At 40.2% G+C, this 24,565-nt stretch overlaps 1 protein-coding gene across 14 annotated transcripts in view; it reads left to right on the plus strand.

The window, feature by feature from the left end:
- The window catches only part of LOC128698833 (abl interactor 2), a 201,492-nt gene extending 178,119 nt beyond the window's left edge, over positions 1-23,373 (plus strand). For 13 of the 14 annotated variants that reach the window (XM_070079849.1, XM_070079850.1, XM_070079843.1 and 10 more), the window contains one exon: positions 12,647-23,373. In XM_070079849.1, the coding sequence (XP_069935950.1) occupies positions 12,647-12,810 (164 nt within the window). In that variant the 3' untranslated portion in view covers positions 12,811-23,373. The remainder of the gene's footprint in view (positions 1-12,646) is intronic. The other variant, XR_011391029.1, reaches the window with a different exon arrangement.
- The last annotated feature ends 1,192 nt before the right edge of the window (positions 23,374-24,565 follow it).

Raw genomic sequence — 24,565 nt, forward strand, 5'->3', positions numbered from 1 at the left:
TGTATTGGCAGTGGTACACCTAGCTGGGGTTAACCTTCAAACCTTATCCAGTGTACTAGTACACAGCTGAGAGTTGTGTGTCCAATGGTTAGTGACAGACCACATATACGAAGGTGGTGTAAACAAACCTACTTTTCTGCCAGTCATATAAAATTATAGCACATACAGTTATGTACAGTACATAAAACTTGACAATGATAATAAACAAGTACATTACTGGTTTATGTATTTACTATGTTGTACTTTTTATCATTTTTCTAGAGCGTACTCTTTCTACTTACAAAAAAAATGTTTACTGTAAAATAGTATGGGGAGTTACGCCAGCTGCAGCCTCATTCATCTCGTGGTTACTGCATCTTTTGATAGCCTCATTTTCCCTTGTGCTTGGTTTAATCTCATGTTGTTTTGTTCTTCATGGCTCCTGCAGAGAAGAAAAAGAAGAACCCAAAAGAAAATTCACAGCGAAGAGTTTAGCAGATGCCTTTGCAGACCTAAACAAACTCTTTAAAAGGTTTGAAAACAAGACCCCAACACCAAAAGGTTTTCATTAATAGAGAGGAATGTTCTTGGTGCATTATCTGCTTACAATCAAATCTATGATAAAAAATGAACAAATCATATAACCTAAGTGTGTAATAGTCTATACCATCTAGGTTTGTGTAAGTACACTCTGTGACATTCCCACAACAACAAAAATCGCCTAATAATGCATTTCTCAGAAAGTATCCCCGTTGTTAAGTGATGCATGACCGTACACAGCTGTCAGTCATATCCAGTGTATTAGTGCATAATTGACAGTTGTGTACAGCACACTAGTAACTGACAGTTGTGTCCAGTGTACTAGTAACTGACAGTTGTGTTCAATGTGCTAGTACACAACTGACAGTTGTGTTCAACCCTCTAGTACACAACTGACAGTTGTGTTCAGCATACTAGTACACAACAGGCAGTTGTGTCTTAATGCACTAGTACACAATTGACAGTTGTGTTCAACCTTCTAGTACACAACTGACAGTTGTGTTCAACCTTCTAGTACACAACTGACAGTTGTGTTCAACCTTCTAGTACACAACTGACAGTTGTGTTAAATGTGCTAGTACACAACTAACAGTTGTGTTCAATGTACTAGTACACAACTGACAGTTGTGTTGAACCTTCTAGTACACAACTGACAGTTGTGTTCAATGTACTAGTACACAACTGACATTTGTGTCCAACATACTAGTACACAACTGACAGTTGTGTTCAACCTTCTAGTACACAACTGACAATTGTGTTCAACCTTCTAGTACACAACTGACAGTTGTGTCCAACGTACTAGTACACAACTGACAGTTGTGTTCAACCTTCTAGTACACAACTGGCGATTGTGTTCAACCTTCTAGTACACAACTGACAGTTGTGTTCAGCATACTAGTACACAACTGACAGTTGTGTCCGATGTTCTAGTACACAACTGACAGTTGTGTCCGATGTTCTAGTACACAACTGACAGTTGTGTCCAACTCCTGCACCAGGCAGCACACACTACTGCTATTTAAGAGCCTGATCTTGCCTAATATACAATATATTTTTTTTAACATGTCGGCCATTTCCCACCGAAGCAGGGTGACCCAAAAAGAAAGAAAAATCTGAAACGAAAGAAAAACCCACAAAGAAAGAAAAAATTTCATCATTCAACATTTTCACCATCACTCATACGTAATCACTGTCTTTGCAGAGGCACTCAGATACAACAGTTAGGTGTCCCTCCAAACTGCCAGCATCCCAACCTCCTCCTTTAAAGTGCAGGCATTGTACTTCCCATTTCCAGGAGTCAAGTCTGGCCAACTGGTTTTCTTGAATCCCTTCACAAAATATTAACCTGCTCACACTCCAATAGCTTGTCAGGTCCCAAAAACCATTCGTCTCCATTCGCTCCTATCTAACACAATCATGCACGCTTGCTGGAAGTCCAAGCCCTTCACCCACAAAACCTCTTTCACCTCCTCCCTCCAACCTTTTTGAGGACAACCCCTACCCCCCCTCCCTTCCTCCACAGATTTATGTGCTCCAAGTCATTTTACTTTGTTCCATTCTTTCTAAATGACCAAACCACCTCAACAAACCCTCTTCAGCTGTCTGTCTAATACTTTTAACAGCTCCACACCTCCTAATTTCCACACTATGAATTCTCTGCATAATATGTACACCACACATTGCCCTCAGGACATCTCCACTGCTTCCAGCCGCCTCCTTGCTGCAGCATTTACAACCCATGCTTCACACCCACATAAGAGTGTTGGTACCACCTTATTCTTGTACATTCGCTGTATGGTTATTTTTTATATACTACTTCATCTCAACTAAAAATTTAATTACTGCAAACCATTAGCTACCTCAGTGTTCTAATAAGGATAGCAGTGTACAGTGGACCCTCGGATATCGGCCAAATTGGACTTCAGCTGCTTTTTTGGCCGAAGTTCTATCCTGGATTTTGACCGGCAACTCGGAAATCAGCCATATTGGACGCATAATAATAATCACGCTTGGGCACATTAAATGTCATATTTTAGGTTTATATAGACATTTTCATTAATACATCTATGATATTATCTTCAAAATTATATAAGAAACACGTTACATAGCATATAGCATATAAACATGCAATGTTTGTATGCTGTCAAGTGGTGAGTTCTGTTGAGAGTAACCATTACATTTTCTCTGATTCAGCATTAGAGAAACTGTGAATGTGACGTCTGGCCCAGTCACCACCCTTCATATGGCATGAATTATTCATGCCGTATTATTCAGCGATATTTACTCATCGGTGATTTTGCCCACTTTGACTCCTATTTTAGGCTAATTACATTATTCTAGCCGACCAAATTCTTAGCTATTTTGCTAGTATCACTTCTGTTTTATGGATTAAACACAAGAAACTGCCCAATCATGAATTTCAACTACCTATTAAAGTGATCAGAAATGGTAATTTGGCCAATTTCACATGAAGTTCAAAATATTCCAATTTCTAAATAGGGTCCAGCAGTGCCCGATTTAGGTGGTGGGGGGCCCATTGCATTAAAAAGGTCTCAATATATGTACAGTCCTCTTAGGATGAAGAAATGAAACAATAAATTTGATTTATAGTGTATTTTAGCAGCCTTTCGGTTCATTTGCAAGTGTAACTCAAAAGTAATGTACAGACTTATGAGGAATTACCTTAAGTCAGATAAAATATTAGAAGCTAGGTACATTCCGTACTTTTCTGATGGAAAAGTCTCTGATGACTCCATTAAAATCCAATGAGTGCAGAATGTCAGATTCTATGCTCATGACCATCAGGTTCACAAACCGCCTTTGCTTCTTGCTTGTTTGTAGCTGGTTCTCACTACCACACTGTTGTTCACATACTGACCACTATCAAGCAGTCATTCATACTGCAGAACTCTGCACACCCAGGAAGATGATGTGCTGTGAGTCATTCTTGCATCATGCAGCTGACGATGTGCTCGCATCGATGATGTAATGCCAATGATCAGATGTCTCAACATGACAATCCCGCCACAAATCAAACTCTTGCATACATTTTCTCTTTTTGCGATCTATTCAATTCTCAGTATAATGTGTGTCATATATTTCATCATTTGGTGGGGGCCCTGGAGCCCCTCCCCTAAGTCTGGCCCAGGGGTCCAGCATAAACAATGCAGGCATTCCTGGCACTAAAATAACATTTCGTCTGTTTATTAGTTACATTTCCAGGCTTTACAGATGAATTCCATTTAGATTTTTAATTCACATAAAGAATTTTTATTCACACCGAAAAATAGATTTTAATAATTGTATAAATAATATCATTGCATTCGTGAACATATATTAGACCCACCAGTTGATGTGTATTGGACATGTGACGTGATTTGTTCCCTCTTGAACATCGGCAAAAATCTAACATTTCCGCTACTCAATTTCAAGCTATTTTCAGTACTAAGACCAATCAAAATCATCTCTATTTCTGTAATATATCTTCCATTCTATCAAATGAGACCAAAGGAGCCACAAATACAACTGTAAAAGTAATTCGAAAATACATTGCAAAGTCGCTGTTTGAATCCAAAAACGCGGCTGCAGTTTTTTCTCATGCACTGTGTGCTGCAGGATTTGTTGTATATGGTGCACACTCACATAGATGCATTCTCTCATATCTAGGCCCAAATTTGCTGCTGACAGCTTATCTGAGTGATCTGAGCTCATGACCTAGTACTATGTCATGGACCCTGGCTTCAAAGTTGTAGAACTACAGGACGGACCCTCAAGGGGTTAACAGTTATGAGTACAACATACTAGTATGCATCTAACAGTTATGGGTCCTGCATACTAGTACGCACAGTTTTTCTTATTTGCAAATCTGCTACTGCCAATATTTTTGACCTTAGGGAAGTTGGTGAAGGAACAACAGTGCCACTTGTACACACTGTTTGCTGGTAGGGAAGTTAGTGAAGGAGCAACAGTACCACTTGTACACACTGTTTGTTAGTAGGGACGTTGGTGGAGGAATAATAGTGCCACTTGTACACACTGTTTGCTGGTAGCTGGTAGAGACGGTGGAGGAACAGTGTGTACAAGTGGCACTGTTGTTCCTCCACCAACAACTTACCAGCAAACAGGGTGTACATGTACAAGTGGCACTGTTGTTCCTCCACCAACAACTTACCAGCAAACAGGGTGTACATGTACAAGTGGCACTGTTGTTCTTCCACCAACAACTTACCAGCAAACAGGATGTACATGTACAAGTGGCACTGTTGTTCCTCCACCAACAACTTACCAGCAAACAGGATGTACATGTACAAGTGGCACTGTTGTTCCTCCACCAACTTCCCTACCAGCAAACAGGATGTACATGTACAAGTGGCACTGTTGTTCCTCCACCAACTTCCCTACCAGCAAACAGGGTGTACATGTACAAGTGGCACTGTTGTTCTTCCACCAACAACTTACTTACCAGCAAACAAGGTATGCAGATGTCAGGAAGATGGCTTATTCATTCCAAATTTATTATAATTTCATGATAACAATAGAATTCATCTACAAAGCTCAGTATGTATATTTAATCCAGGATAATCTAGTAAAGTCAAACTATATGACTTCCATGTTTTGATAAGTATTATACTTTGAAACAATTATAATAATATCATATGATTTTGTTATAGATATGTTTTACAATGGCCTGGAAGGCACACAGGTGTTATAGACACATACACTGTTTATATAACTCATGATATTCCCTCCAACCTAAGTTTTGTTTCTTTTTTTTAACATGTCGATCGTTTCCCACCAAGGCAGGGTGACCCAAAATGAAAGAAAAAAACAAAAAGAAAGAAAAAACTTTCATCATCATTCAACACTTTCACCACCATTCATGCATAATCACTGTCTTTGCAGAGGCGCTCAGATGTGACAGTTTAGATGTCTGTCTAAACAGCCATATATGAATAGCCTAGGATAACCTAGTAAACAGTAGACCGGCATTTAACATGGTAGTTACGTTCCTGAAAACATCGTGTTAGGTAAAAACTGTGTTAGATGAACTGAAGAACTTAAGGGAAAAATAGGGTTACATTCCTGGGAGCCCCAGAAAAGCCAAACAACTATTTTTTTAGGCCTCCACATCTTACAAAAATAAAAGTGAATATGTAATTGTAGTTCATTGTCATGATATATTATGTTGCTTTTACTGCTTAAGATTGCAAATGCAACAGAAATAATAGTATTTCTTACCTTAAATTGTGGGTGCTGGTGTTTGTGGATGACTGTGGAGAGTTATGTTGTGGCCCTACTGGGCTGAGGTGGATGGTAGAGGTTCTGGTACTGAAGTTGATGGTTGTACTGGGTGTGCATAAATTCTGTAATGGATTTCTGTCCTCTTTTACCCTTCAGTACATTATCAACTGATGGTAAGGCATCAGCTGCTCTAGACACCTCTAGACATTTCCTCTGTTTATTAGTTAAGTTTCCAGGCTTTACAAATGAATTCCACTTCGATTTTTTTATTCACATAATGAATTTTTATTCACACCAAAAAATAGAAGATTTACTGTTATGCAATATTGTAATAATTGTATAAATAATATTAGCACATTCATGACTGTACATTAGACCCACCAGCTGATGTGTGTTGGACACATGACGTCGTTTGTTTACTCTTAAACATTGGCAAAAATCAAACATTTCTGCTGTTTTGAGCTCAGTTTCATGGCATTTTCAGTACTAAAACCAATCAAAATCATCTTTATATCTGTAGTATGTCTTCCATTCTATCAAGTGAGGCCAAGAAACCATGAATACAACCATAAAGAACATAGGAAAATACACTGCAATGTCGCTGTTTTAATCCAAAAACAGTCTCATTTTTTCTCGTTATGCACTGCATGCTGCAGAATGTTTTATATGGTGCACACTTGCCACAAAGATGCATTCTCTCATATCTAGGCCCAAATTTACTGCTCACAGCTTATCTGAGTGAGCTGAGCTTATGACGTAGAACTACGGCTAGGACCCTGGCTTCAAAGCCGTAGAACTACAGGATGGACCTGCAAAGGATTAATTTGATTCCCCTCATCCATTGGTTCTTCGTATTCAACTTTGGTTGCACCTTGTGGCTAGCAAAAACAAAGACGTCCCTGGACACGTTCATGTGCAGGGCAATGAACAGGCAGATGCTGCTGTGCAGTCAGTGGTATGTGATTTTCCAGTTTCCTATAGAGGTATTCTGTTCAGGGATTACTTTACAGTCATCTCTGCCCGTCTTTGTGGCCATTGGCAACAACATTGATCGGACATGCACCATAACAAATTGCACTCTATTAAACCGCTTTTAGGTTTGTGGCCATCTTCTTACCACCATTGCTGTACTCAGGAGACTGCATTCTCCCGTCTCCGCATCGGCTATACTCACCTTACCCGTGGGTATCTCACGGAACGACACCCTATTCTGTGTAAGGTTTGTTGGGTCCCTATTTCAGTTCTTCAATTTCTTGTGGATTGTCAAGTTTACCAGTGCTCTTGCAAGATTTACCTCCATCGATGCCACCACCCTACCACTCTTACCTTATCTTCCCTTCTTGCAGACGGCTCTGCTTTTGACTTACAATCACTTTTTGACTTTTTGTCAGCAACTGCTTTACTACAGTGGACCCTCGCATACCGTTGGCATCACATAACGTTAAATCCGCATACCGGTACATTTTATCACTAAAATTTTGCCTCGCATACCGCTAAAAAACTCGCTCAACGCTATTCGTCCGAGATGCTTCTAATGTGCGGCCTGAGCCAGCTTCACATGTTCCGCCGGTGGCATTGTTTACAAGCCAGCTTCGGCGGTAACATCCAAGCATGCAATCGAAACATTTTGTATTATTACAGCGTTTTTGGTGATTTCATCTGCAAAATAAGTGACCATGGGCCCCAAGAAAGCCTCTAGTGCTAACCCAGTGGTAAAAAGGGTGAGAAATACTATCATACCACAGTCAGCTGCTGCTGCACCACAGTCAGCTGTTGCTTGACCAGTCAGCTGTTGCTGGATCAGTCAGCTGCTGTTGCACCTCGATCAGCTGTTGCTGGACCAATCAGCTGTTGCTGGACCAGTCAGCTGCTTCTGCACCACGATCAGCTGTTGTTGGACCAGTCAGCTGTTGCTGAATCAGTCAGCTGCTGCTGCACCACGATCAGCTGTTGTTGGACCAGTCAGCTGTTGCTGGATCAGTCAGCTGCTGCTGCACCATGATCAGCTGTTGTTGGACCAGTCAGCTGTTGCTGGATCAGTCAGCTGCTTCTGCACCACGATCAGCTGTTGTTGGACCAGTCAGCTGTTGCTGGATCAGTCAGCTGCTGCTGCACCACGATCAGCTGTTGCTGGACCAGTGAGCTGTTGCTGGATCAGTCAGCTGCTGCTGCACCACAATCAGCTGTTGCTGGACCAGTCAGCTGTTGCTGGACCAGTCAGCTGTTGCTGGATCAGTCAGCTGTTGCTGGATCAGTCAGCTGTTGCTGGACCAGTCAGCTGTTGCTGGATCAGTCATCTGTTGCTGGACCAATCAGCTGTTGCTGGATCAGTCAGCTGTTGCTGGATCAGTCAGCTGTTGCTGGACCAGTCAGCTGTTGCTGGACCAGTCAGCTGTTGCTGGACCAGTCAGCTGTTGCTGGATCAGTCAGCTGTTGCTGGACCAGTCAGCTGTTGCTGGATCAGTCAGCTGTTGCTGGACCAGTCAGCTGTTGCTGGACCAGTCAGCTGTTGCTGGATCAGTCAGCTGCTGCTGCACCACGGTTAGCTGCTGTTGCACCATCAGCTGTTTCTGAACATGACTCGTCCTGAACCTGTCCCGAACCTGTCCGTCCAGCCTGAGCGCCTGCCTTGCCGTCATTGTTTACAAGCCAGGGTGGCCGGTTGCATGCATACATTCGATACATTTTGTATTATTCCATTATTTATAGTGCTTGTAACTGCTAAATAAGCCACCATGGGCCCAAAGAAAGCTTCTAGTGCCAACCCTGTGGTAAAAAGGGTGATAAATACTATTGTACCACAGTCAGCTGCTGCTGCACCACGGTCAGCTGATAAATTGGACCAGTCAGCTGCTGCTGCACCACAGCTGCTGCTGCACCACAGCTGCAGCTGCACCACAGCTGTTGTTGTTGCTGCACCACCAGCTGTATTACTCGAAGATGTGGAGAGTGTTGTTGGTGTGGCTTAACGTGAAACAATTACCGAGAAACAATTAACCCCGGAGGGTTAGCCACCCAGGATAACCCAAGAAAGTCAGTGCATCATCGAGGACTCTCTAACTTATTTCCATTAGGGTCCTTAATCTTGTCTCCCAGGATGCAACCCACACCAGTCGACTAACACCCAGGTGAACAGGGAAAAACGCCTGGAACTAGTGCTCATATTGGTGAATTTAAAGCCAGCAAATGTTGGTTTGAGAGATTTAAGAATCGTAGTGGCATACACAGTGTGATAAGGCCTGTTCTGGAAGAAAATGCCAAACAGGACCTACAGTACTCAGGAGGAAAAGGCACTCCCAGGACACAGTGTCTCATCAGTCATTGCTGCATCTTCAATAAAGGTAAGTGTCATTTATTCTTCATTTAGTAGAGTAGTACATGCACAATATATACTGTGCATGTACTACTCTACTATTGTGCATGTATCCTTCTCTTTGTGTGTAGGAAAATGTATATTTCATGTGGTAAAAATTTTTTTTTCATACTTTTGGGTGTCTTGCACGGATTAATTTGATTTCCATTATTTCTTATGGGGAAAATTCATTCGCATAACGATAATTTCGCATAACAATGAGCTCTCATGAACGGATTAATATCGTTATGCGGGGGTCCACTGTATACGAACTTTGACACATAGCCCTTAGTGCCCCTTCCAGCTTTTTTCTCCCCTCACCTCTGATCTCTCCACCTAGCTGTTTATAGCCCTGGCATTATTTTCTGTCCCGCAGCGCTGCATGACCCTTGTCGGTTTATCGCTTCATTTGATAATAATAATAATAATAATAATAATAATAATAATAATAATAATAATAATAATATACTGCCTAGGCTTATCAGGCCTCTGGCACCAAATATGGAGGGAGGAAAAATAAAGCACTGATCTATGTTTGGAGTGCTAGCAGTAAGAATGTAGATCAGTGGACAGTTAAAGTGCTAACTTGGGTGGTATTCAAACATGTATCTTGGGTTATGGTTGCTGGGAGAAGGTGGCTGTTGACTATAAGAGCATCAGATAACTGTTGTTGATTGTGATGATCCTGCAAGTTGTTGTTGACATCTGTAAGTACACTTGTTTTTTTTCTTCTTTGACATTGGTGTTAAGCTGGATAACTTGCTCTCTGAGGAGGTTGATGGTGTCCTGAGTTTCAGTGTAGGTGGTACTCTTGTTCCAGTCTGTTTATTTTGTGTTCCAGGGTTGTGATCTTGCTTAGGTAGTATGTGTTGGAGGTTTTTAGTTCTTGAATTTCCCAGGTTAGCATATCAACTTTTTCACCCTGGATCCTGTTAAATTTGGCTACCTCTGGTCTTGTATCTTCAAATTAACAAATCCATAGGAGTTTTCATCAGTGTTCGGGGATGGCGGTCATGTTTGTTGTTATTTGGGTTGTGTTGGATTGCATTGGATTTCTTACTACTTCTGGATGTTATTTATGAACAATATGCTCAGTATAAGTGATGTTACCTGTACTTAGTATAAGTACAGGCAGGCCCCACTTATGCAGCAGGTTAGGACCCGGGCCTCACTTATGCAGCAGGTTAGGACCCGGGCCCCACTTACGCAGCAGGTTAGGACCCGGGCCCCACTTATGCAGTAGGCTAGGACCTGGGTCCCACTTATGCAGCAGGTTAGGACCCAGGCCCCACTTATGCAGTAGGCTAGGACCTGGGCCCCACTTATGCAGTAGGCTAGGACCCAGGCCCCACTTATGCAGCAGGTTAGGACCCGGGCCCCACTTATGCAGTAGGCTAGGACCTGGGTCCCACTTATGCAGCAGGTTAGGACCCGGGCCCCACTTATGCAGTAGGCTAGGACCTGGGTCCCACTTATGCAGCAGGTTAGGACCCGGGCCCCACTTATGCAGTAGGCTAGGACCTGGGTCCCACTTATGCAGCAGGTTAGGACCCAGGCCCCACTTATGCAGTAGGCTAGGACCTGGGTCCCACTTATGCAGCAGGTTAGGACCCGGGCCCCACTTATGCAGTAGGCTAGGACCTGGGCCCCACTTATGCAGTAGGCTAGGACCCGGGCCCCACTTATGCAGCAGGTTAGGACCCGGGCCCCACTTATGCAGTAGGCTAGGACCTGGGTCCCACTTATGCAGCAGGTTAGGACCCGGGCCCCACTTATGCAGTAGGCTAGGACCTGGGTCCCACTTATGCAGCAGGTTAGGACCCGGGCCCCACTTATGCAGTAGGCTAGGACCTGGGTCCCACTTATGCAGCAGGTTAGGACCCGGGCCCCACTTATGCAGTAGGCTAGGACCTGGGTCCCACTTATGCAGCAGGTTAGGACCCGGGCCCCACTTATGCAGTAGGCTAGGACCTGGGTCCCACTTATGCAGCAGGTTAGGACCCGGGCCCCACTTATGCAGTAGGCTAGGACCTGGGTCCCACTTATGCAGCAGGTTAGGACCTGGGGCTGTTGCTGTAAAGCAAAAATCACTGTAAAGTGAAACAGCCTTTTTTCACTTTCAAATGCATATGAAAGACTTTATCTACATCTTACGAGCCACCGTTTTTGACATGTATATACTCATAAATTCTAGCAGCTTCAAATCAAGCAGGAGAAAGCTGGTAGGCCCACATGTGAGAGAATGGGTCTATGTGGTCAGTGTGCACCATATAAAAAAATCCTGCAGCACACAGTGCATAATGAGGAAAAAAAAGCTCCGACCATTTTTTTTAAATTAAAATGCTAACTTTGTGGTCTATTTTCTTATAGTATTTATGGTTGTATTGTCATTTTCTCGGTCTCATTTGATAGAATGGAAGACATATTATAGAAATTTTGATTGGTTTTACTATGAAAAGAACCTTGAAATGGAGCTCAAAGTAGGGGAAATGTTTGATTTTTGCCAATGTTCAAAAGTAAACAAATGATGTCATTTTCCAATAAGTGTCCAAGTAGCCATTCTAATATGCAGTCAGGAATGGGTTGACATTATTTATACAATTATTACAATATTGCAATAGTCTGCATAACAGTAAATCTTCTATTTTTTGTTTGAATAAAAATTCAAAATAGAAAGCAAGAGTAATATCAGAGGGGCCTGGAGACGTGACTGATGAACAAATAAAATGTTATTTTAGAGCCAGGAATGTCTACAATGTTCATTCTGGACCCTATTTTGAAATTGTCATATTTTTTAATTTTCGTGAAATTGGCCAAATTGCAATTTTCTGACTATGTTATTGGGTAGTTGAAATTGGTAAATGGGCAGTTTCTTGTACTCAATCAATAGAAAAAATGGAGTTCTAAGGACTCGGGCCGAAAATAGGGCTCAAAGTGGGCGAAATTGCCGATTCATAAATATCGCCGAGGTCACTAACTTTGCGAGAGCGTAATTCCATCAGTTTTCCATCCAATTTCGTTCTTTTGGTGTCATTACAATCGGAAAAAGATTCTCTATCGTTTCATAAGATTTTTTTTTTTTTTTTTTTTTTTTTTTTTTTTTTTTTTTTTTTTTTTTTTTTTTTTTTTTTTTTTTTTTTGGAAATTTTGCAACACCAGTAGACACCTCAGGATTTGGGGTTGCGACAGTCAAGGGGTTAAGTGAGCAATAGATCTCGGCCTAAAAAATGCATTTGTATATATATACACATTACTTACCCAAAAATATTTTTGTACATAGTTTATAGTGAGTGCTGAATATATTGTAGGCAGGCTGAATAAATGAAGAATGGGTGAAATTGATAAACTGCTTTACAGTGCTTCACTGTAAAGCAAAGCACTGTAAAGTGGGGTCCTCTTGTACATATTTTTGTATTTTTCATCTAGATCTTATATGGAAATATAAATATGTATGGATTTGTTAGTCCATTGCACACATATTGCTACCTACGGTAATCTGTTACATAGGTCTATTTAATTTTTTATTTATTTCAGTGATTGCCGTGTATGACTACACTGCTGACAAGGAAGACGAACTCACGTTCTCTGAGAATGCTGTTATCTATGTTCTCAAGAAGAATGATGATGGCTGGTGGGAGGGAGTGATGAATGGTGTGACAGGTCTCTTCCCTGGCAACTATGTTGAGCCACTTATGTGAGCTACACACCACCACTCCATGGAACAGTGTGATGACACCACCACTCCATGGAACAATGTGATGACACCACCACTCCATGGAACAGTGTGATGACACCACCACTCCATGGAACAATGTAATGACACCATTACTCCATGGAACAGTGTGATGACACCACCACTCCATGGAACAATGTAATGACACCATTACTCCATGGAACAGTGTGATGACAACACCACTCCATGGAACAGTATATAAGAAATATGTACTCTCCGAAGTAAGAGAATATGTAATTTGTTTTCTGAGGTAACATTTCCAAAAATAAATGATCAATAGACTGCTCTGCCAGAACTGTTTAGAATAATGTTGTTATATTGTTGAGGAAACAGCAGTGATATACAGTGCTGGTCACTGACATAGTGGTAGCTTCAGACACAGTGCTGGTGACTGGTACAATGTTATCTTCAGTCATAGTGCTGGTGACTGACACAGTGGTAGCTTCAGTCACAGTGCTGGTGACTAGTACAGTGTTAGCTTCAGTCATAGTGCTGGTGACTGACTCAGTGTTAGCTGCAGTCACAGTGCTGGTGACTCACAAAGTGTTAGCTTCACAGTGCTGGTGACTGGTACAGTGTTAGCTTCAGTCACAGTGCTGGTGATTGGTACAGTGTTAGCTTCAGTCATAGTGCTGGTGACTGACACAGTGTTAGCTTCAGTCATAGTGCTGGTGACTGGCACAGTTTTAGCATCACTCACAGTGCTGGTGACTGACACAGTGTTAGCTTCACAGTTCTGGTGACTGATACAGTGTTAGCTTCACTCAGTGCTGGTGACTGATACAGTGTTAGCTTCACAGTGCTGGTGACTCACACAGAAGGAAAGAAGGAAGGGTAACTTTAATGACTGGACTCAAGAGCACTTCACCAACATCAAAGTATACTTGTTGAAGTGAGAAATTGTGAAGGAACTTATACAAACTATATCATATGATCTTTGATTCATACATTGTTTGCTCATGCATTTTCACTAAAATATTCTCTTACACATTCACAATTAGGCATGATGAAGGAAGGCTTCAGAGAGTCCTGATTCTGGTGAAGGTCTCTTCATCCAAGGAATTTGAGCTACCCTTCCTTTCCCCAGAAAAAAATTGATTACTTCCCATTCACTGGATCCTGAGAGACCCTTGTGGGCTTAGTGCTTCCCTAAGGGTGCAATAAAAATACTGGATCAAAAGTTGACAGTTGTGGCAGTGACGAATCTCTGTTCCTCACTATATTGTTATTAGTATCTTATGACTGGTTCATTCTGTTTATTTTCAACTTGAAGGTGCAGGTAGCAACTGCTAGGAAACTAACACATGTAGACAAGGAGTCTCACTTAATTCAATGTGATCAAGCAGAATACCTTGATACTGCCAGAGCTTTTGCTCCAAGGAATTGGAACTGCTGTTTTTTCCTTAGATCAAACTTAATCACTTTCTGACCCTTCACTTGTACTGCTGTGTTGTTCTGTGCTAGACATCACTGAGAATAGAGTATCAAAGAATATAAGAAGAGACAGTACCAACTTACAAATATTTCAAATTACAAGCATCTGCATTTATGTACGTGTATCTTTTGAAACAGTTCCATTGATACAAATGCTTATAGCACTTGCTACAGACATCTGCAAAATATAACAACTTTTATTCTCATATTTTCTCTGAAGTTTGTAAATTGAAAAACCAGGACTAACTTGTTTGTAAGTAGAAATTCTATGAATGTAACTTGTTTGTTAGTTGTTTATTTCATGTAACTGTATGATCTACATTTGAAAGGTAATGTTCTTATGCTGCTACAAGTGTTAAGTACAGCTTCAAACAATAGTATGCTCAACTGGTTGCTTGATTTTTAATAATGTCTCTTTAGGTCAGTCCTCTGCTGATACTTGTTTCTTCACTTGGCATGAAATATTTGACAAATGAATTGTCCTCATATCTTTTCCAAGTCTAAGAGTATTTTACTCAACACTTATTTATAAAATAAGTATGTTTGGTGTTTGTATATTATGACATATTTACTAGGTAGTTTTATTACTGTGTAGTACTCTTCAAGGAGGCTAGCTGCCTTAATTTGCTGAAAGGCTCTTGATTCTAGCAGCAGTTGTAGCTACCCTTCCTTTCTGTGGCTTAAACATGATTACCTCCAGGTACCTACCTGCAGCACCTCCATCAATTTTATTATGATAATAGCACTACTAAGTTATAATAATAGCACTACTAAGTTAATACCTAAACTATTGAAATTAAATGACATATACCATAGTGCAGACATTGTGTATACCATAGTGCAGACATTGTGTATACTATAGTGCAGACATTGTGTATACCATAGTGCAGACATTGTGTATACCATAGTGCAGACAGTATTGTATATAATGTGGTGTAAACATGATCATTTTAAATATTCTCAAAAAGCTCTCTGTCTTGAGATTAAATATTTAATATATTTAACCCTTTGACTGTTTCAGGCCCCTCTCTGAAACTGTCATTCTATGTCGCTCAATTTTTAAAAAAAAAAAAATTATTTTTTCTTATGAAATGATAGAGAATCTTTTCCCGATGGTAATGACACCAAAAGTTCGAAATTTTGTCGAAAACTCGTGGAATTATGCTCCCGCGAAGTTAGCGGTCTCGGCAACATATGCGTATCGGCGATTTCGCCGACTTTGAGCCCCATTTTCAGCCAATTCCATTGTTCCAGTTGACCAAACTCATAGCTATTTCTTTAGAACTCCATTTTATCTATCAGCTGAGTACAAGAAACCTCCCATTTACTAATTTGGACTACCCAATATGGTGGTCAGAAATTGGCAATTTGGCCAATTTCACGCAAAATAAAAAAGATGCCAATTTCAAAATAGGGTCCAGAATAAACAAGGTAGACATTCGTGGCACTAAAATAACATATGCTCTGTTCATTAGTCACATCTCTAGGCCCCTCTTATATTATTATTGCTTTCTATTTTGATTTTTTATTCATACAAAAAAATACAAAATTTACTGTTATGCAGACGACTGCATTATTGTAAAAATGGTATAAATAATATCAGTGCACTAGTGAAAGAATATTAGACTCCCCAGTTGACGTGTATTGGTCGTGTGGTGTGATTTATTTACTCTTGAACATTGGTAAAAATCGAACATTTCCGCTACTTTGAGCTCAGTTTCAAGGTCGTTTTCATCGTAAAAGTAATGAAAATCATCTCTATTTCTGTAATATGTTTTCCATTTTATCACCTAAGACCATGAAAACGCGAATACAACGATAAATACTATACGAAAATACACCTCAAAGTCGGCGTTTTATTCCAAAAAAACGATCAGAGTTTTTTTTTTCTCATTACGCAATGTGTGCTGCAGGATTTTTTTTATGTGGTGCACACTGACCACACAGACCCATTCTCTCACATGTGGGCCTACCAGCTTTCTCCCACTTGATTTGAAGCCGCTAGAATTATTGAGTATATATACGTCAGAAACATTGGCTCGTAAGACGTATTTATACGTCGAAAACAGTCAAAGGGTTAAATTCTTTTTTTCTTCTTTCAATGCACTGGCCGTATCCCACTGAGGCAGGGTGGCCCACCAAGGCAGGGTGGCCCAAAACGAAAAAATGAAACGTTCTCCATTTAAATTTACTAACATATATACAGGAGATGGGGTTACTAGCCCCTTGCTCCCGGCTTACGGAGGAAGAATTCTATTCCACTTCCCCATGGAGATAAGAGGAAATAAACTAGAACAAGAACTAGCAAGAAAATAGAGAAAACACATAGGGGCGTGTATATATGTATATGCTTGTACATGCAAGTGTAGTGTGACCTAAGTGTAAGTAGAAGTAGCAAGACGTACCTAAAATCTTGCATGTTTCTTCTTTCTTTCAACACACCAGCCACATCCCACCGAGGCGTGGTGGCCCAAAAGGAAAAACAAAAGTTTCTCCTTTTACATTTAGTAATATATACAGGAGAAGAGGTTACTAGCCCCTTGCTCCCGGCATTTTAGTTGCCTCCTACAACACGCATGGCTTACGGAGGAAGAATTCTGTTCCACTTCCCCATGGAGGTAAGAGAAAATAAACAACAAGAACAAGAACTAGTAAGAAAATATTAGAAAACCCAAAGGGGTGTGTATATATATGCTTGTACATGTATGTGTAGTGTGACCTAAGTGTAAGTAGAAGTAGCAAGACGTACCTGAAATCATGCATGTTTATGAGACAGAAAAAAAGACACCAGCAATCCTACCATCATATAAAACAATTACAGGCTTCCACTTTACACTCACTTGGCAGGATAGTAATACCTCCCTGTGCGGTTGCTGTCTACCAACCTACCACCTACAATATATTTAAATTTTTAATATATTTAAGGGTCGCCCCGAAAAGGTTGGAGGAAGGGGATAAAGGGGATTTTTTGGGCGAGGGGCTTGGACTGCAGCAAACATGCATGAGCATGTTAGATAGGAGTGAATGGAGGTGAATGATTTTTGGGACCTGACGAGCTGTTGGAGTGTGACCAGGGTAATATTTTGTGAAGGGATTTGGGGAAACCAGTTAGCTGGACCTGAGTCCTGAAATAGGAAGTACAGTGCCTGCACTTTAAAGGAGGGGTTTGGGATATTGGGAGTTTAGAGGGACACCTAAACTGTCGTATCTGAGCGCCTCTGCAAAGACAGCGATTATGTATGTGATGGTGAAAGTGTTGAATGATGAAAGTTTTTTCTTTCATTTTGGGTTTTTCTTTCTTTTTGGGTCACCCTGCTTTGATGGGAAATGGCCATGTTAAAAAAATAAAAAAATTACTTCTAAGGTGTATATATATATATGTTTTATTTAGTATCTTCATTGAAGTGCTTCTGTAGGATGACCATCTTGATGCTGGTGATGGGCTCTTGATCTGAGGAAGTGGAGTCACTGTCCCTTATCCTTCAATGAAACTTCATTACCTCTAATCCCCTGGTGCTGTATGACTTGTGGGTTTAGTACTTTGTAACAAATATTTTGATAATATTAAATAACCATGTCTGCTGGCCCAGTCAACATGCTATGTTCACAATGCTCTGCTTAAAGATATTGCTTGTAAACACACAATAGTCACATTATACTTGAACCCTGGGTGTTTTGACAGGTGTAGCAGGGTAATATTATACTTGAACCCTGGGTGTTTTGTCAGGTGTAGCAGGGTAATATTATACTTGAACCCTGGGTGTTTTGTCAGGTGTAGCAAGGTAATAACATTAAACCACTAAACTCTGGATGTTTCATTACCTAACTAATTAAAATTAAATAAAGGGTTTTGTTTTATTACAGTTACTTGAGATGTAAACAAGATCAGTGTCCAGATAGATTTTTATCTGCTAATACATTAGAAGAAAAATTAGATTAGAAGAAAATTGTCAAAGTGGGAAGTCTGAATGTGCGTGGATGTTGTGCAGATGATAAGAAAGAGATGATTGTGGATGTTATGAATGAGAAGAAGCTGGATGTCCTGGCTTTAAGTGAAACAAAGCTGAAGGGGGTGGGAGAGTTTCAGTGGAGAGGAATAAATGGGATTAGGTCAGGGGTTTCAAATAGAGTTAGAGCTAAAGAAGGAGTAGCAATAATGTTGAAGGATAAGCTATGGCAGGAAAAGAGGGACTATAAATGTATTAATTCAAGGATTATGTGGAGTAAAATAAAGATTGGATGTGAAAAGTGGGTTATAATAAGCGTGTATGCACCTGGAGAAGAGAGAAGTGTAGAGGAGAGAGAGAGATTTTGGGAAATGTTGAGTGAATGCATGGGGAGTTTTGAATCAAGTGTGAGAGTAATGGTGGTTGGGGATTTCAATGCTAAAGTGGGTAAAAATGTTATGGAGGGAGTAGTAGGTAAATTTGGGGTGCCAGGGGTAAATGTAAATGGGGAACCTTTAATTGAGCTATGTGTAGAAAGAGATTTGGTAATAATACATATTTTATAAAAAAGAGGATAAATAAGTATACAAGGTATGATGTAGCACGTAATGAAAGTAGTTTGTTAGATTATGTATTGGTGGATAAAAGGTTGATGGGTAGGCTCCAGGATGTACATGTTTATAGAGGGGCAACTGATATATCGGATCATTATTTAGTTGTAGCTACAGTTAGAGTAAGAGGTAGATGGGAAAAGAGGAAGGTGGCAACAACAAGTAAGAGGGAGGTGAAAGTGTATAAACTAAGGGAGGAGGACCCCTCAAGGAAGGTTCCTTGATGTTGGTGAGGGGCTCTTGATTTAGGGAATTGGATTTGTGCTCCAGTTCCCCGAATTAAGCCTGAATGCCTTCCACATCCCCCCCCCCCCAGGTGCTGTATAATCCTCTGGGTTTAGCGCTTCCCCCTTGATTATAATAATAATAAGGGAGGAGGAAGTTCGGGTGAGATATAAGCGACTATTGGCAGAAAGGTGGGCTAGTGCAAAGATGAGTAGTGGGGGGGGATGAAGAGGGTTGGAATAGTTTTAAAAATGCAGTATTAGAATGTGGGACAGAAGTTTGTGGTTATAGGAGGGTGGGGGCAGGAGGAAAGAGGAGTGATTGGTGGAATGATGAAGTAAAGGGTGTGATAAAAGAGAAAAAGGTAGCTTATGAGAGGTTTTTACAAAGCAGAAGTGTTATAAGAAGAGTAGAGTATATGGAGAGTAAAAGAAAGGTAAAGAGAGTGCAAAAGGAGAGCAGATGATAGAGTGGGAGAGGCACTGTCAAGAAATTTTTATGAAAATAAGAAAAAATTTTGGAGTGAGTTAAACAAGTTAAGAAAGCCTAGGGAAAGTATGGATTTGTCAGTTAAAAACAGAGTAGGGGAGGTAGTAGATGGGGAGATGGAGGTATTAGGTAGATGGTGAGAATATTTTGAGGAACTTTTAAATGTTGAGGAAGAAACAGATGCAGTAATTTCATGCACTGGTCAGGGAGGTATACCATCTTTTAGGAGTGAAGAAGAGCAGAATGTAAGTGTGGGGGAGGTATGTGAGGCATTATGTAAAATGAAAGGGGGTAAAGCAGCTGGAACTGATGGGATTATGACAGAAATGTTAAAAGCAGGGGGGATATAGTGTTGGAGTGGTTGGTACTTTTGTTTAATAAATGTATGAAAGAGGGGAAGGTACCTAGGGATTGGCGGAGAGCATGTATAGTCCCTTTATATAAAGGAAAAGGGGACAAAAGAGACTGTAAAAATTATAGAGGAATAAGTTTACTGAGTATACCAGGAAAAGTGTACAGTAGGGTTATAATTGAAAGATTTAGAGGTAAGACAGAATGTAGCATTGCGGATGAGCAAGGAAGTTTCAGAGTGGGTAGGGGATGTGTAGATCAAGTGTTTACATTGAAGCATATATGTGAACAGTATTTAGATAAAGGTAGGGAAGTTTTTATTGCATTTATGGATTTAGAAAAGGCATATGATAGAGTGGATAGAGGAGCAATGTGGCAGATGTTGCAAGTATATGGAATAGGTGGTAAGTTATTAAATGCTGTAAAGAGTTTTTATGAGGATAGTGAGGCTCAGGTTAGGGTGTGTAGAAGAGAAGGAGACTACTTCCCGGTAAAAGTAGGTCTTAGACAGAGATGTGTAATGTCACTATGGTTGTTTAATATATTTATAGATGGGGTTGTAAAGGAAGTAAATGCTAGGGTGTTCGGGAGAGGGGTGGGATTAAATTTTGGGGAATCAAATTCAAAATGGGAATTGACACAGTTACTTTTTGCTGATGATACTGTGCTTATGGGAGATTCTAAAGAAAAATTGCAAAGGTTAGTGGATGAGTTTGGGAATGTGTGTAAAGGTAGAAAGTTGAAAGTGAACATAGAAAAGAGTAAGGTGATGAGGGTGTCAAATGATTTAGATAAAGAAAAATTGGATGTCAAATTGTGGAGGAGGAGTATGGAAGAAGTGAATGTTTTCAGATACTTGGGAGTTGACGTGTCGGCGGATGGATTTATGAAGGATGAGGTTAATCATAGAATTGATGAGGGAAAAAAGGTGAGTGGTGCGTTGAGGTATACGTGGAGTCAAAAAACGTTATCTATGGAGGCAAAGAAGGGAATGTATGAAAGTATAGTAGTACCAACACTTATATGGGTGTGAAGCTTGGGTGGTAAATGCAGCAGCGAGGAGACGGTTGGAGGCAGTGGAGATGTCCTGTTTAAGGGCAATGTGTGGTGTAAATATTATGCAGAAAATTCAGAGTGTGGAAATTAGGAAAAGGTGTGGAGTTAACAAAAGTATTAGTCAGAGGGCAGAAGAGGGGTTGTTGAGGTGGTTTGGTCATTTAGAGAGAATGGATCAAAGTAGAATGACATGGAAAGCATATAAATCTATAGGGGAAGGAAGGCGGGGTAGGGGTCGTCCTCGAAAGGGTTGGAGAGAGGGGGTAAAGGAGGTTTTGTGGGCAAGGGGCTTGGACTTTCAGCAAGCGTGCGTGAGCGTGTTAGATAGGAGTGAATGGAGACGAATGGTACTTGGGACCTGACGATCTGTTGGAGTGTGAGCAGGGTAATATTTAGTGAAGGGATTCAGGGAAACCGGTTATTTTCATATAGTCGGACTTGAGTCCTGGAAATGGGAAGTACAATGCCTGCACTTTAACCCTTTGAGGGTTTTCGTCGTACTAGTACGTCTTACGCGTAGGGGTTTTTGACGTACTAGTACTCATAAATTCTAGCGACCTCAAATCTAGTGGGAGAAAGCTGGTAGGCCTTCATATGAAAGAATGGGTCTATGTGGTCAGTGTGCACAGTCTAAAAAAAATCCTGCAGCACACGGTGCATAATAAGAAAAAAAAAACTTTTTCCATTTTTTTTTAATAAATCAGCGACTTTGCAGTGTATTTTCGTATAGTATTTATTGTTGTATTCTAGTTTTCTTGGTCTCATTTTATAGAATGGAAGACATATTACTGAAATTGAGATGATTTTGACTGGTTTTACAATGAAAGGTGCCTTGAAATTGAGCTCAAAGTAGCAGAAATGTTCGATTTTTACCAAACTTCAAAAGTAAACAAATCGTGCCAAGCGTGCAATACACGTCAACTGGTGAGTCTAATATTCTTTCACAAGTGCACCAATAATATTTATACCATTTTTTACACTAATGCAGTAGTCTGCATAACAGTAAATCTTATATTTTTTGTGAGAATAAAAATTCAAAGTGGAAAGCAAAAGAATATAAGAGGGGCCTTGAGACATGACTAATGACTAGAGGAAATGTCATTTTAGTGCCAGGAATGTCTTTCTTGTTTATTCTGGACCCTATTCCGAAATTGGCATCTTTTGAAATTTGTGTGAAATTGGCAAAATTGCTAAATTCTGACCACTGTACTGGATAGTTGAATTTATAAATGGGTGGTTTCTTGCACCCATTCGATAGAAAAAATGGAGTTCTAGCGAAATATTCATGTTTTTTGTCGACTAGTACAGTGAAATTGGCCGAAAATGGGGCTCAAAGTGGGCAAAATCGCCGATCCGTAAACATCGCCGAGACCGCTAACTTTGCGAGAGCATAATTCCGTAAGTTTTCTATCAAATTTCAAACTTTTGGTGTCGTTATGATCGGGAAAAGATTCTCTATCTTTTCATAAGAGAAAATAAATTTTTTTTTTTTTAAATTTGGCCGACCCTGAGAACGAGTTTCGGAGAGGGCCTGTCGACCCTCAAAGGGTTAAAGGAGGGGTTTGGGATATTGGCAGTTTGGAGGGATATGTTGTGTATCTTTATATGTGTATGCTTCTAAACTGTTGTATTCTGAGCACCTCTGCAAAAACAGTGATACTGTGCAAGTGTGGTGAAAGTGTTGAATGATGATGAAAGTATTTTCTTTTTGGGGATTTTCTTTCTTTTTTGGGTCACCCTGCCTCGGTGGGAGACGGCCGACTTGTTGAAAAAAAAAAAAAACATTAGTTTTCTTTGATTAGCTATTTATTCCTCTAGTTTTCATAGTATTACTTAATTCACAGCTTTGAGAGACAATTTTACAGACATTTTGGTCCGTCCTGAACCATTGTGATGTAACTTGCCTCTGTCCATTCTTCTTGCATGTCCCATTTATTGGCTTTCTCCTTGCCTCATAACTTGACCTGTTTTCTGGCTTTGTTCTTGCCTTTTAAACTGGTCTTTCTTCTGGCTTTCTCTCTTTATCTCTCTCACTCCTCACTTGATAATGGTACTACAGGACAGACTGAAACACCATCTTCAGATTCCTTACCAAATTTTAGATTAGTTGTGAATTGTTCCAGCACTCTGTTGTGACTTTTATTTAATATATGTATTGTTTGTGTGTAATGTTATATTTCTCCCTGGTGTATATAAACATTACCCCTTATCTGACAGACTGAAATGTGCAGAACTTGGGTGGCAATCTTTTCATCACTCTGCAGTCAGTTAAAACGATTCAGTTATTCATGTGAATGTTTTGTTAGTTATTACCTATGATATTTGAACTATGTGCTTACCTTAATTACATGAAATAAACTTAAAAATGTATTATATCCCTTCCATACATATTTGTAAATTAAATATGAAAGGTCAGTGGTTGTATTTTATTTAACACTGCTCTCAACAATTGCAGTATTGTATCCAGTGAGGTTGATCTTCTGCAAAGTTAGCAAGAAAAAATTATGTCATTACTGATATGCTTTGATTACACTGTCTACAGTGTAATCAGTTTGTATCCTCCCTGCTAGTAGTAGCCTCATTGACACCTACTATGCAGTGTGATAAGGTTGTACCCTCCCTGTTAGTAGTAACCTCATTGACACCTACTATACAGTGTGATTAGGTTGTACCCTCCCTGCTAGTAGTAACCTCACAGACACCTACTATATAGTGTGATTAGGTTGTACCCTCCTTGCTAGTAGTAACCTCACTGACACCTAATATATAGTGTGATTAGGTTGTACCCTCCCTGCTAGTAGTAACCTCACTGACACCTACTAAATAGTGTGATTAGGTTGTACCCTGCTATATAGCCCTTGTGGTTTAGCACTTCTTTTTTATTATAATAATAATAGGTTGTACCCTCCCTGCTAGTAGTAACCTCACTGATACCTACTATATAGTGTGATTAGGTTGTACCCTCCCTGCTAGTAGTAGCCTCACTGACACCTACTATATAGTGTGATTAGGTTGTACCCTCCCTGCTAGTAGTAGCCTCACTGATACCTACTATATAGTGTGATCTTTTCCTTAACCCTTTGACTGTCGCGGCCGTATATATACGTCTTATGTCCTGGTGTCGCAAAATTTAAAAAAAAAAAAAAAAAAATTTTTTTCTTATGAAATGATAGAGAATCTTTTCCCGATTGTAATGACACCAAAAAAAACGAAATTTGATGGAAAACTGATGGAATTATGCTCTCGCGAAGTTAGCAACCTCGGCGCCGTTTACAAATCGGCGATTTCGCCCGCTTTGAGCCCTATTTTTGGCTAATTCCATTGTTCCAGTCGCCCAAACTCATAGCTATTTCGTTAGAACTCCATTTTTTCTATCGATTGAGTACAAGAAACTGCCCATTTACCGATTTCAACTACCTAATAATGTGGTCAGAAATTTGCAATTTGGCCAATTTCACGAAAACTAAAAAATATGACAATTTCAAAATAAGGTCCAGAATGAACAATGCAGACATTCCTGGCTCTAAAATAACATTTTCTTTGCTCATCAGTCGTGTTTCCAGGCCCCTCTGATATTACTCTTGCTTTCTATTTTGAATTTTTATTC

Source organism: Cherax quadricarinatus, unplaced genomic scaffold (assembly GCF_038502225.1).
Source record: "Cherax quadricarinatus isolate ZL_2023a unplaced genomic scaffold, ASM3850222v1 Contig29, whole genome shotgun sequence".
Taxonomy (NCBI): domain Eukaryota; kingdom Metazoa; phylum Arthropoda; class Malacostraca; order Decapoda; family Parastacidae; genus Cherax; species Cherax quadricarinatus.